The sequence below is a fragment of the Canis lupus genome, chromosome 22 (genome assembly GCF_048164855.1).
Source record: "Canis lupus baileyi chromosome 22, mCanLup2.hap1, whole genome shotgun sequence".
Classification (NCBI taxonomy): domain Eukaryota; kingdom Metazoa; phylum Chordata; class Mammalia; order Carnivora; family Canidae; genus Canis; species Canis lupus.
Genome location: NC_132859.1, coordinates 10,843,024 through 10,855,842, shown reverse-complemented (window position 1 = coordinate 10,855,842; position 12,819 = coordinate 10,843,024). Strand labels below are relative to the sequence as shown.

Sequence of the window (12,819 nt, the reverse complement as noted above, 5' to 3'; positions counted from 1 at the left end):
TTTCTTTCAGGTTTACTCATTACTTTCTTATTTGTTATATATATATATTAGTAATACAGGTATCCACAAAGAGGATACCAAGATATATTGTCAGTGGATGAAAGATTTTGAGTTGTTGGGTATATGTTACTTTCCCAGTGATAGCACCAAGTGTTGATGAAAACATTACTTATTGAGGCCTTAGGGGGATGAGAATATTTCTCTCCTAGGTTTCTAAATTCTTTTTCTATGTATTTTAAAAATTTGTCCTTTTGCCATTTCTTATCCACTCATATTCTCATCTTAGAAGCTAGACAAAAGTTAACAGCACTGTGATACTTTCTTATAAGAATGTAAGTTATTTAACATTTCCGAACATTGATCTCCCCACCTGTGCCTTTGTGCTTATAATAATCATTTTGTTGTGTTGTTGCATTGCAGTTAACTGGAAATTGCATGTGAGAATCTAGCATAATATTTACAACATGCTCATTAATGTTAGCTTTTATATATTCATGAAACAAATAATTTCATCATGTTTAGTTTTGTTTGAGCAAAATACCAAATTTTCATATTTTAAATCTCTTATATTTATATTGTAATTGACCATTAAAAACTTGATATTTATAATTAAGTGGAAAATGCCCAGAAAATGTATTTTCAATTATTTTGATAATAGTATTTGGCAGATAGTCAAGAAATACTGACTCAGTCAACAAAAGCTAGATTATCCTTTTTTCCTTAACAAGATTATAGTTTATTTTTTCTCTTTAAAATGAATGATAGATTCCTTAAATTACATAACTTAAATTATTTAAACCTCAAACACCTGAACAGTTCACAATACATGTCATTAAGTACAGTGCTTACTTGTTTTTATGACAAAGAAAAGTCATAGCATAAGAAATTTTAAAAATCCATTTGCGTTCAGAGAATTTTTATCTAAAAAGCCTTTTAGGATAATGCACAGATTCTAAAACAAAATGTTAGAAGAAAGAAAAATTGCTAAACTTGAGAACTCAAAATACTATAAACGATAGGTTCTTTTCCCCCTAATTTTAACAATTAAAGAAACTACGACAAAATGTTAAGATAAGAGTATGTTGTGAAGTGTTACTATTTTATATTATTTCCTATGTTTTATCCTCATTTTGATAACAAACAAATGTATGTAAACCTCAATGAATTAGAATTTCAGTGAACTGCTATATATACTGCTGGGCTATACTCTGATTCTTCAGATGACCTAACAAAATCTCTCTTTTGTAGGGAAATATGGGTAACTTATTTAATGAGTTTAATTTCTTTCCTCCAGGATGTTATGAATAGGGAAGGATATTCATGGTTTTTGTTTCGTTTTATTTTTTTTGTTGTTGTTTATCTCTAGTACCTGTTGGTTCACTTGGACTCAGTTTTTTGTTCAATCTAGTTTCTAAACAATTTTCAAAGCCATTAGAGGATGCTTTGGTCAAGTACAAACAAAACACATCCAGGAGAAGCTATTCTTTGAATCATGATAGCAATACCAGTGAAGGACAGCTGCAAGCACAGCTGAGTGGGAAGGGTGGCCTCATTTCTCTGGAAGGGCCTCGATTCATTAGGTGAACGTCAACTTGTGGGACCTCTTCATTCTTTTTTTTCAAGATTTTATTTATTTATTTGTTTGTTTATTTATTTATTCATTTATTTACTTTTAAAAGATTTTATTTATTTATTCATGAGAGACACACACAGAGAGAGAGAGAGGCAGAGACACAGGCAGAGGGAGAAGCAGGCTCCATGCTGATGTGGGACCCAATCCCGGTACTCCAGGATCACACCCTGAGCCAAAGGCAAAAGCTTAACCACTGAGCCACCCAGGCATCCCTTTATTTATTTATTTTAGAGCTAGGGAGTTTGAAAGAGTGGAGAGAGGAACAGAGGGAGAGGGACAAGGAGTGGAGCCCAGTGTGGGGCTCAATCCCATGAGCCTGAGACCATGGCCTGAGCCAAAATCAAGAGTCAGAGGCTTAACTGACTGAGCCACTCAGGTGCTCCAGGGTGTCCTCATTCTTGATGATAATTACAGTGTTTCTGACTTCTATGTCTTTGTGCTGTACTCTCGGCATAGCTTTTTTGTTTTAGAAGTAAACTCCATATACAACAGGGGTTCAAACTCACAACCCCAAGAACAAGAATCACATGCTCCTCTGACTGAGCCAGCCAGGCACTGTGCTTTTGGTTTGGGATGTTCTCCTAGGGGCACACTTCCTGGATTTGACCCCACCTGGCCAGGGGCGGGGAACACATTCATCTCATGCGTCATTACTCTCTAAGGGTTCTAATCTCTCACTCTAAATGTACTGAATGCTTCCCTTTTTTTGTGCCTTGATGTATGTTCTTTTGTCATGAAACCTGTAACACTGTATTGTACCAGTTATGGTGAATGGTATGGCCATTCCTTCAGCTTCCCACAACACAGACTGGGGCTTCATCCTTGAGTTATTAATATTCCTTACATCTCATATCCAATCATGTGCCAGGTTTGGTTAATTTTCTCTTCCATACTTTGCCTTGCAAGACTTTATATTATCAAGCCCCTGGCCACTGACACCTCAGTTGCACAGGCTACCTGTATTTCTCAAAGTTGCTCTGCAGGCTCTTGGCTCAGAGCCTTTGAACTCACTTTTCCATCTGCCTGGAACTCCATTTTTCCACACGTTCTAGTGAATTGCTGCCTTTTTCCCCTTCCTCTGCTCAAATGCAACAGTAGTTCCATTTTTTCTCTATTTCTTTATTCTGAATTATTTTTCTTCATGAAACAACTGATTGTTCATCATAGCAACGAGTCACAGTCAAAACCAGTATTAAACTTGTTTAATCAGTGATTGATTACAAAAGTACACACATGTATGAAAAAAAAATTCAGTAACATTCCCTGCAGTCCAATTTTGTAAAATCAAGTAATCAGCCACAGCTTTAGTCCAGTGAACATTTCTGAGAGTCTGCCAGTCAGAAACAGTCTTACTCTGATAAACACATTTTTATAGTTAAAGTTAACACTCCAGCTTCTACACTTCACACTTTTCCAAAACCCTATGTAGACTTTCTTTTGCTTATAAACTGTCTTCCAAACTCAGCCCTCCCTTGCCTAAGCAAGCAATAAATTAAACATTGTTTTAGACATTGAGTGATAGACTCTTTATCAGGATTTATGATCACCTATGATTACATGATATTTTTGTTATCTGTTGGTTTATTGTCCATCTGTGTTAGAACATAAGCTCCAAGATGACAGGCACCTTGTTGCATTATTCCTTGCTGAAAATTCATGCTGACATAGATGCCCAGTACATAATAACAACGTCATAAATATTTGTTGAATGCATCCATCTTTAGAGTAGGAATATCTGCCACTTAGCATAATATCCCCACTGCCTAATATATTGCCTAGTATATAGAAACAATTCTGTAAAATATTAGTTATATAAGTAAATGAATACATTCGTTGACCATGCATATTCTAAAGTATTTTTTAGGGATATCCTTGAAGTAAACCCATGATTATTCAGAAATCTGTGCATCCATATACATAGGTCTTTTTTTAAAAAAATATTTTATTTGTTTATTCATGAGAGACACAGAAAGAGAGGCAGAGACACAGGCAGAGGAAGAAGCAGTCTCCTTGCAAGGAGCCCGATGCATGACTTGATCCTGGACCCCAGGATCATGCCCTGAGCCAAAGGCAGACTCTCAACTGCTGAGCCACCCAGGCGTCCTCACATACATAGGTCTTATATATTCATCTCTTTCTTCAGAAATACACTAGCTGAAAAGATGCCCACCTGCCTATTCAACATATCCTTTTGGAAAACTTAAAGGAATGACAAAATCACTGTTTAAAACTGAATCCAGGATCTTTATCCCCAAACCGGATCCTCTTCTAAATTTCTCTCTGTCAGTAAATGGCAAAAGCCAGAAATCCCCTTTCTTCCTCTAATCTTCAATTTCAACCCAGTATCAAGTAATGGTCATTTTACTCCCTAAATATATTTCTGCTCACTTCTCTCCCTTTACACGAGTGCCACATGTCCAAGCTACCAATAGCTGTCACCTAAACTATTTTTAGTAACCTACTAATTGGTCCATGAGCATCCTTTCCTGCACTCTTCCCAATCTAATCTTTAACCAATTAACTCTTAAGAATGTTCATCAGATACTGATGAGACAGAGTCTAGAATCTTTAACATGGCGTACTGGCCCTTTTCATCCTCCTCTTGTACCATATTCCCCTTCACTATCTAAACTTTAGTCACTGGCTTTCTTCAAGTCATATGAGATTGTCATGTCCTTCTCCTGCCCCATCACAGAACTTTTTCAAATGTTAACACCTCAGCCAAACACATTCTTCCTTCTGCTCCACTTATTCTTCACATGTTAATGGTACCATCACTCCCTCACAACCTGACCAAGCCAAATACCTCTGCTGTACTTAGTACCTTGTCTATCTCCTATAAATACTTACGTTTGACGTCTAACCTTTGTGTGTGCCATTATTGGATTAATGTCTTTTTGAACCATAAGCTCCACCAAAAGCAGGGGTACCATATTTTTGGCATATAGGAGGGAGTCAGCATATATTTATTAACTGAATGAATGAATGGGAGGTATTTGAAGCTGGTCACATCTTTCCCAGTACATCTCAGAATAAATGGGGTTGGAGCCTGTGTTCTGAGAGTGTAGTGGGGCCAAGGAGAGGTAGGTAGTAAAACAGAAAACTGTGATGTACAGAGGACCCTCATTCTAGAGCTGCATGCTTTTTCCTGAAAATTTTACTGAAGAGCCAAGTCTTATTAGTCTCTCATGGACTCTCATGTTTGTGGGAAAGGAAAAGGGAAAAAACAGAGCACAGAAGATATGGAAAGATCAGTTTTATCTTTAATGAGGGAGAGGAGACAAGATGGATCTTAATTTGTTGTAGTGTGCAATTCAGGAGCAAAGTGTTACGGTAGGTTTTTTTGTTTTTTGTTTTTTTTAATATAGCCAACTTTGATATAAGTGCTATAACCTAAGAAGCCTTTTATCTTTAGGGAGTCTCTTTTTAGAAGTAGGGGTTTAAAACTTTTCACTAGTTTTAGGAATCATTTAAATATTTTTTAAAATCCAAACGTTTGTCATGTTAAAATATAATATTTATAAGTAGCATTTTTCTCCCATTTTGCCGCACAGTAAGAGTGTCAAATGCTGTTGTTGTGACCTCAATTACAAAAATCTTTCACTTTAGAAATCAAAAGTACAAGAAGAATAGATAAAAGCAGATTCATCTTTAGGAAGAAAATTTGGGGGAAAAAACAGGGCGCCAGGCAGTCTTCCACATACTGTCTAATTTTCCTTTGTTTTTACTGCATTTTGTTACCCCACCGGGAATTCATATGAAGCATGGTGCCTGACGTGTAATAAGCCCTCAGAAAATGCCAGCTAATTTTCTCCATTTTATTAGTTAATAAACATCAGCCATAAAAATGCCACTTCCTTTAGCTGGTTATGAATAAGTCACACATACATTAGTTAAAATGATGAGAGGGGAAGAGAGGAAACACTGCAGTCCCCTCAACTGTCACCAAGCTCTGCAAAGTAACACATAGGAGACCTGAGAAGTTTGAGACTCTAGGACCGATCTCCTGATGCATGGCTAGCACACAGCAGGGCTAGGCTCAAGACAATGTCTGTCACACGCAGGACTGCCATTTGCTTCTGTGACTGCATTGTTCCAATACTCAGGTCATACTAGTGACACTGAAAGAATGGATGGGACCACCAGAAGAAAGATTGGGTGGGATTTTGAAGCATGGTTATTTTTTGGTGGTCAATGCTTGAACGATTCTGTTCCACCAGTTGATCTTTTATGGTTTGCTGAAGCATGCCAATGGAGGGGGCTCTCAGAAAACGTGCTTCTTTCCCCCTTTCCATCTTATACAACCTAAAGCCCTGACCCCAGAACCCCGGACTAAATTGCTATTTGTGGGCTATCTTGGGAACTTAACTGACATATATAGAGTTATTTCTAGATGAGAGGTTCCCAATTCCAAATGATTAACTTAGGCTTGGAACACATTTCCATCACTAAGCAGGGGATTGCCTGGAGTTTCTCTGAACACCTTTATAAGTGGATAGAAATTTGGGTAGTATTTGTATCATTCTAAATTAGAGTCCAAATGGTTACATGGTGCTTTGTTTAAAACAAATCTGTTTCCTCATTTTGAAAAGGGAAGAACTATCATCATTCCTAACAAAGAATTCTGAAAATTTCTTCTTATGTGGGTGGGCTTTGGACATGAGTGGATAACTAGGTGTAGTTACCTAGGGGACTCTGAAAACGTTAAAGCATAAGGCATTAATTAATTGAATTGACCGTATGCCCTGACTTCTATATTTGCCTCATGTGTTAAGTTTTTATTTGTTTTTGTTTGCTTATTTTTAAGTCCTGGAATAAGTACATTTTTCAGAGCCCCAGATCCCTTTCTTAACTGAACTTTCACTATAAATAGATAAAGTTCCTGCTCTATACCACTGCTTTTACTAACTTAGAAGTCTATTTATATACTTACTTAAATCTCTGGTGTGCCTTTGTGTTTACAGCATACTTTGGTTTGTAAATATTAGCTTCTTTATGGAAATATTAGTTCCTTACCACTAGAACAAATTGATTTCATCTATCTTCCTCCTCATCTTTAAGTATATTATTTATCCAGGTTTTCTGATATAAAGTGAAAATCTCACTACAATAAGATTAATAAACAATGTCAAAAGATTAGTCATGAAATAATATTTTAGAAATCCAGTCCTTTTGATTAGTAACCAGCCTTAGTGCCAGAAAAACTTCAAAGTGCTCTCTAAACATTGAATTTTCATCAGTGATGCTGCAAGCCTTAGTTCTCATCTTTCATGCTTACCCATGCAATAACTTCAAAAGGATTAAAAAGAAAGAATGACAATCTCTCAAAGTAGCCCTGTACTCGGGCCAGTAATCTTGTCTTTAGCTATCACGCATTTACAACCAGATAATTGCTTCATTACATTATGCTTTAATAAATATAATAATTAAACTTGTTAGCAAAAAAGCAAATATTCAAGCCATTTAGAAATGAAATCCAGAGCCCAAGGGATTTCTAGAAGAAAATGAAAAAGAGTTAGACAGCGTCAAATATAGACATCTTCAAAGGGAAAGAGATCACTTAAAGTTTCCTTTACTTACTGAAATAGTTTCTTGCATACTTTATTGTTTTTGTCATCTTGCTTATTATAATCCAGCCAGTGAATGTTCAAAGAACATAAAATCCTACAAATAAATAAACTGAATATGAGTGAATTTACAAAAATATGACAATTAAGATCAGGAGTCTCACAGGGAAGCTTTGATTGTATAAAGCAATCATGTTGCCCAGTGGTTGTTCCAACAACATGCAATTTATCAGTAGGAGGAAAATCAAAAAGGTTTAAGTTTGATGACACTTACACGTCTAGTTTTCAGAATACAAGTTACTTGAAAATCTTATCTGAATCAACAGAGTATCATCTGTCAAAACTTTGGGTGATCAAGACAGTGCACACTTCGATTGCAGGGCATTCTGTGTCAGTGCAGGACATTGTAATAAACACTGATTTTTGAACAAGTATTACATAGATCATCATGGACTCTGTAGTTAGTAACAAGGTAGTCATCTCAGGAAGTACTGAAAGCTATATCACAGGAGTCTGACAAGGGGTAGTTAGAGATGTAGGCTGTGGAATGGTAGGGTCAAACTAGAGGAAAACCAAAATTAGGTAGTGTTTGTGAATTTTGCTGTTTGGATCAGGGAGCAGCTTTCTGACGGTCTCTTTCTCAGTACAAGGTAACAAAATAGAGACAGCATTTAAAACATAAAAACATAATTCTTCCTATCAAATTATATTTAGAAGTAAGTGACTTATCTTGGTAATGCATGTTGAAATTGTTTTAAAAGCTCTATTGGCCAAAAAAAAAAAGGAAAAAAAATAGATGGGAGCGTTAGATATTCTCAGTGAGTATATTTCTCCCTCAGACAACGGAGTTAAAAAGTTATCTATTCAGATGATTGGGGTATTATCTGGATCAGTGCTTCTCCAATTTATAGTACACAGTGAATTGTTTACAGTAAATTTTTACTGATTATAAGTGGGTAGGCTGGATTAAAGATGATCTGTTTTTTAATATAAACACTAAATGTGGAGCTTAATCAGAAAGGCTAAATTAAAATTTTGGGGAAAGGTTTTGTGTGTGTGTGTGTGTGTGTGTGTGTGTGTCTATGTGTGTTTGTACATGTGCATGTTTGGAGGGATTGGTGTTGAAATGCTGAACGATCAAAAATGGGAAAGGCGAGCAGGAAGTGGGAAATTAAAAGCTTTATCAAGTGGATAGAGGATAATAAGCAATGGAAGAAATATTAGGTCATAGGCAAGATTGACCGGAATTGGTTAGATTTATAGATGCAAATGGGAATTAAAGGTGACTGCTTAGTAAGTGTAAAAACCTAGTGCTGTACATATATGAATTCTACCTCTTACCAATGATAGGGAACCAATAACTTAAATTCCTGAAAAAAAATATATTCTGTATTAGACCCTAAGTACCTATCAGTAATGTCACTAGGGAATTATTTTTAGTTCATCTACTTCCCAAGTGTCTTTAGAAAAAACCAAATACAGAGAGCAGCACACATTGATAGAACCGTAAGATTTAGGATCCTAAAACTCCAAAGGACAACAAAATATGAGAGGAAGAATGCAGGGTTATTTTATAATTCCATGAATTTTTGTGAAAGCACTGACAATGCTAAACAATGAGGTAGAGATATGAGGAAAAATAAGGAACAGGAGATGGCCAAGCATTTGGCACAGGTGTTACTTGACTTCTGTTCTATCGCCAATCTCCACACCAAGAAGAAAATATTTCTAATGAAATTATAAGTTGGGAAAAAAAGGACAAAGACTTAATATCTTTGTAATAATGGATACCTGTTAACTCATCCCTGTGAATCCATGTATCCATGTTCATACTGGAAGGGCAAGACTGTACTTTCCACATTCTGAATGTTACTTTAGTTCATTGTTAAATGATGAAACAATTCTAACTTTATCCAGGATAAAGTGACATTTACAGATTTTTTAATGAAAGAAAAAATAAGCCAAAAATCGAAATTGAAATTGAAAGGGAAGGGTAACTAAGGTTTCAAAGAAGTGATGAGTAGGATGTTGACAGGGCACCCATTCTTGAGGAAGAAGGTATGAGAGCCAGTGGAGAGCGTTGCCGGCTCCTAAATTCTGGCTTCTGAAGAGTTGGTGGTCCCAAAGTAGCCTTCTCTGCATAAACCTCCTTGGGGTAAATGCAGTGCTGTGTAGATGTAGTGAAATGCCGGGACACCTGCACCCCAATGTTCATAGCAGCAATGTCCACAATAGCCAAACTGTGGAAGGAGCCATGATGTCCTTCGACAGATGAATCGATAAAGAAGATGCGGTACATATATATAACGGAGTATTACTCAGCCATCAGAAGGATGGATACCTACCATTTGCCTCAACATGGATGGAACTGAGGGTATTATGCTGAGTGAAATAAGTCAGTTGGAGAAGGACAATCATCATATGGGTTCACTTGTACGTGGAGTATAAGAAATAGTGAAAGGGACTCTAAGGGAAGTAGGGGAAACTGAGTGGGGAAAATTAGAGAGGGAGACAAACCATGAGAGACTCCTAACTCTGGGAAACAAACAAAATGTTGCAGAAGGGGAGGTGGGCGGGGGAGTTGGGGTAACTGGGTGACTGGCACTGAGGAGGGCACCTGATGGGATGGCACTGGGTGTTAGACTATATGTTGGCAAAGCGAACCTCAATAAAAACAAATGAAGAAAAAAACAAAAAGAAAATGCAGTGCTGTGTAAAATGAGATTGGCACCACAGTAGTTAACAAGAAAAGGGAAACAAATCACTCATATTCTTTAAGACCAGACTTACAAAGAGAAAACAAGCACCAATCATCGCTGCTTTGACCGTCACATCTAGATCTGCGGGAACATGAATTCCAAAGTTGTCAGCATTGGTAAAGACATCATTTACAAATCCTGACCAGTACTTCGAAATCTTCCCAATTGTAAGCTTTTCGTTAATGGTCTTCACCTGTGAAAAGAAAATAAGCGATGTTAAATCTGAAGGTGAAACAAATGGTCTTATGTATCTTAGTATATTTGCTTCAAGAGAGACACAAATCATTTTATTCATCATCTGTGACAATTCCGTGTCATTCATTCCTTTATACATAAGCATAAGTTTGTAGATTTAACTTTAGAGTTCAGAAATGTTGCTTTGCTGACAGTTATCTAATCCATGTTAATTTTTTTTTGCTTTTGGTATGCAGATTGAGAATATAATAGCAATAAATAATTAGGGTCTGGCTACCACAAGATGGCAGCAGGTACATAGTCTCAATTACATGGTCTAACCTTGAAGGTAATTTCATTACCTGAGGTCCAGATTTTAAACCTTAATTCTTCAGTAGGAAAAAAAAAAGAAAGAAAGGAATAGAAAAAGAAAATCTTTTTGATAAAGATTTTAGAAAATATTTTTGGAAGAAATTAATTTCTAGGTACATTGTAAGCTTTTTCATTGTTATTGCTAACATTTTATAATTACTAATATATTTAAATATTATCAGTCATTTCTTAATCTCATTTTTATATTATGCTTAAATATTTATTCGGTCATTCCCCTGTAACTAACCCTAAGTCCTATTTTTCAGTAAAAAAAAAAAAAAAAAAAAATCCTCTGGGCAAATGTGCCACCCAGGAAATTCAAACTAATTTGACATCAAAAATCTGTAGTCCTTCTCAGCTAGTAGGAGTCTACAAGTCAATGTTATCAACTATTTTGCTTGCCCTGTTTCTCATTCAAAGGCTGACAGTGATTCAATATAAACTTTCACTTTCTGTATGGCAGGAGAAGATAGAAAATGGAGAAAGTTACTTAGGACATTCATTCCCACAAATACTAAAACTTCTTTTTTCTAAAGATTTATTTATTCAAGAGAAAGAGGGTGACAGTGAGACAGAGCAGGAGCAGGGGGAGGGGCAGAGGAAGAGGAAGAGAGCGAAGCCGACTACTGAGCAGGGAGCCTGATGCAGGCCTGGATCCCAACATCCTGGGGTCAGGGCCTGAGCTGAAGGCAGACACTTACTCAACTAAGCCACCCAGACACCCCAATACTGAAACTTTTAAGTGTCAATCATAAGGCATATTTGTATCCTTTAGGTTCTTCTTTTTTCTTTCTTTCTTTCTTTCTTTCTTTCTTTCTTTCTTTCTTTCTTTCTTTCTTTTATTTGAGAGAGAGAGTGAGAGTGCACCCATGCACACATAAATAGGAGAAGGGGCAGAGGGAATGAGGGAGAGACAAGCAGACTCTCCACCCAGCAGGAACTTATCCTATAGTCTTAGGAAAGCCATGCTGAGTTATTTTGGAGTAGAGCAAAGTTAGAACAGCTTCCTTTGCAAAATTTACATTGTAGTCTGGGTGAATAGTCTTCCCTGAAGTCCCTCAAACCGAATGTCCTGGGTGGGATATACATGAATGTATAGAGAATGAAGGAATGAATAACAAATTTACACTTTAGATTGGATCTCCTTTGCCTAAAATATATTTCTAGGAAAGGCTGTTAAGATAATTTATATTCTTACAATTGAATTTGCAACTACATATTGCTTTTTAACATTGAATTTACACAAATATGTTCATGTAGGTATAGCTTATTTTACAAAATGAAATTAGCAAGTCTTCTGGCCATTGCTTCTAAATTAGTGATATTTTAATGGACTGTGCTTCTTAGATGAGCTCTGAACTGAGATATGTAACCACCAGAGCTATAGGAAAGAAGATATAATTTAGGGTGATTCTAAACTATATTTCCTTTGTACCATGGGTGCTGTAATTCCATATAAACCAAAAATTTTAGGGGCGCCTGGGTGGCTCAGTGGTTCAGTGTCTGCCTTCGCCTCAGGGTGTGATCCCAGGGTCCTGAGAATGGTCAATCTGATAGATGGAGTCCCACATCAGGCTCCTTGCAGGGAGCCTACTTCTCCCTCTGCCTCTCTCTCTCTCTGTGTCTCATGAATAAATAAATAAAATCTTAAAAAAAATTTCAGTATGTCTTTTAAAAAGAATTCTTGAACTTGATATCTCTGAAATTATGAGTTGTTATTGGCATGTACAATATGGGTTTATTACGTTATTTCATAAATATATTATCTTCTAAGTTTATTTCAGAGTTATTTCATGATTTAAATATTTTAAAACTGAAAAATCAGGACCTAAGTGAAAACCCTTCATTCTGTCATCCATACCTCAAAATCCACATCACCAAAACAGCCACATGTTGCACAAGGACCAACAATTTTCAAAATATCTTCTTTGTTTGCATTTTGGATCGTGAATTTAGGCAGAAAGGGGTGCCACTTCTGTGCAACATAACCAACTATTGTACCAGGAGGGGCTTGGATTTCTAACTGTAAGAAGAGATAATAATAAAATAAGATTTTTCTCAGGTCACTGGGTTTTCATTTTACAGCAATGTCAACTTGCTTCTAAACAGCAACTTTCATGAAATTCTTCTGTATTCTACAAAATATTCTAAATATCTGCTTCCAAGGAAACACAGCAGGGGCTTTTTTTTTCTCATATTTTATACAAAGAAATTCACTATTTTGATATATATTTGGCATGACTCACTCAAAGTCCACGTCTTTAATCTTCTTTCCCTAAAGAGAACCTATCCTAGAATTGTTCTCTGAGCCTGG

The 12,819-nt window shown here is 36.4% G+C and overlaps 1 protein-coding gene across 2 annotated transcripts in view; it reads right to left on the bottom strand.

The window, feature by feature from the left end:
- Positions 1-2,820: 2,820 nt before the first annotated feature.
- Positions 2,821-12,819, bottom strand: part of PLSCR5 (phospholipid scramblase family member 5) — a 29,905-nt gene continuing 19,906 nt past the window's right edge. For both annotated transcript variants that reach the window (XM_072792360.1, XM_072792361.1), the window contains 4 exons: positions 12,367-12,528; positions 9,991-10,152; positions 7,214-7,297; positions 2,821-7,127 (listed from right to left, as the gene is read on the bottom strand). In XM_072792360.1, coding sequence (XP_072648461.1) covers positions 7,259-7,297; positions 9,991-10,152; positions 12,367-12,528 — 363 coding nt within the window. In that variant the 3' untranslated portion in view covers positions 2,821-7,127; positions 7,214-7,258. The remainder of the gene's footprint in view (positions 7,128-7,213; positions 7,298-9,990; positions 10,153-12,366; positions 12,529-12,819) is intronic.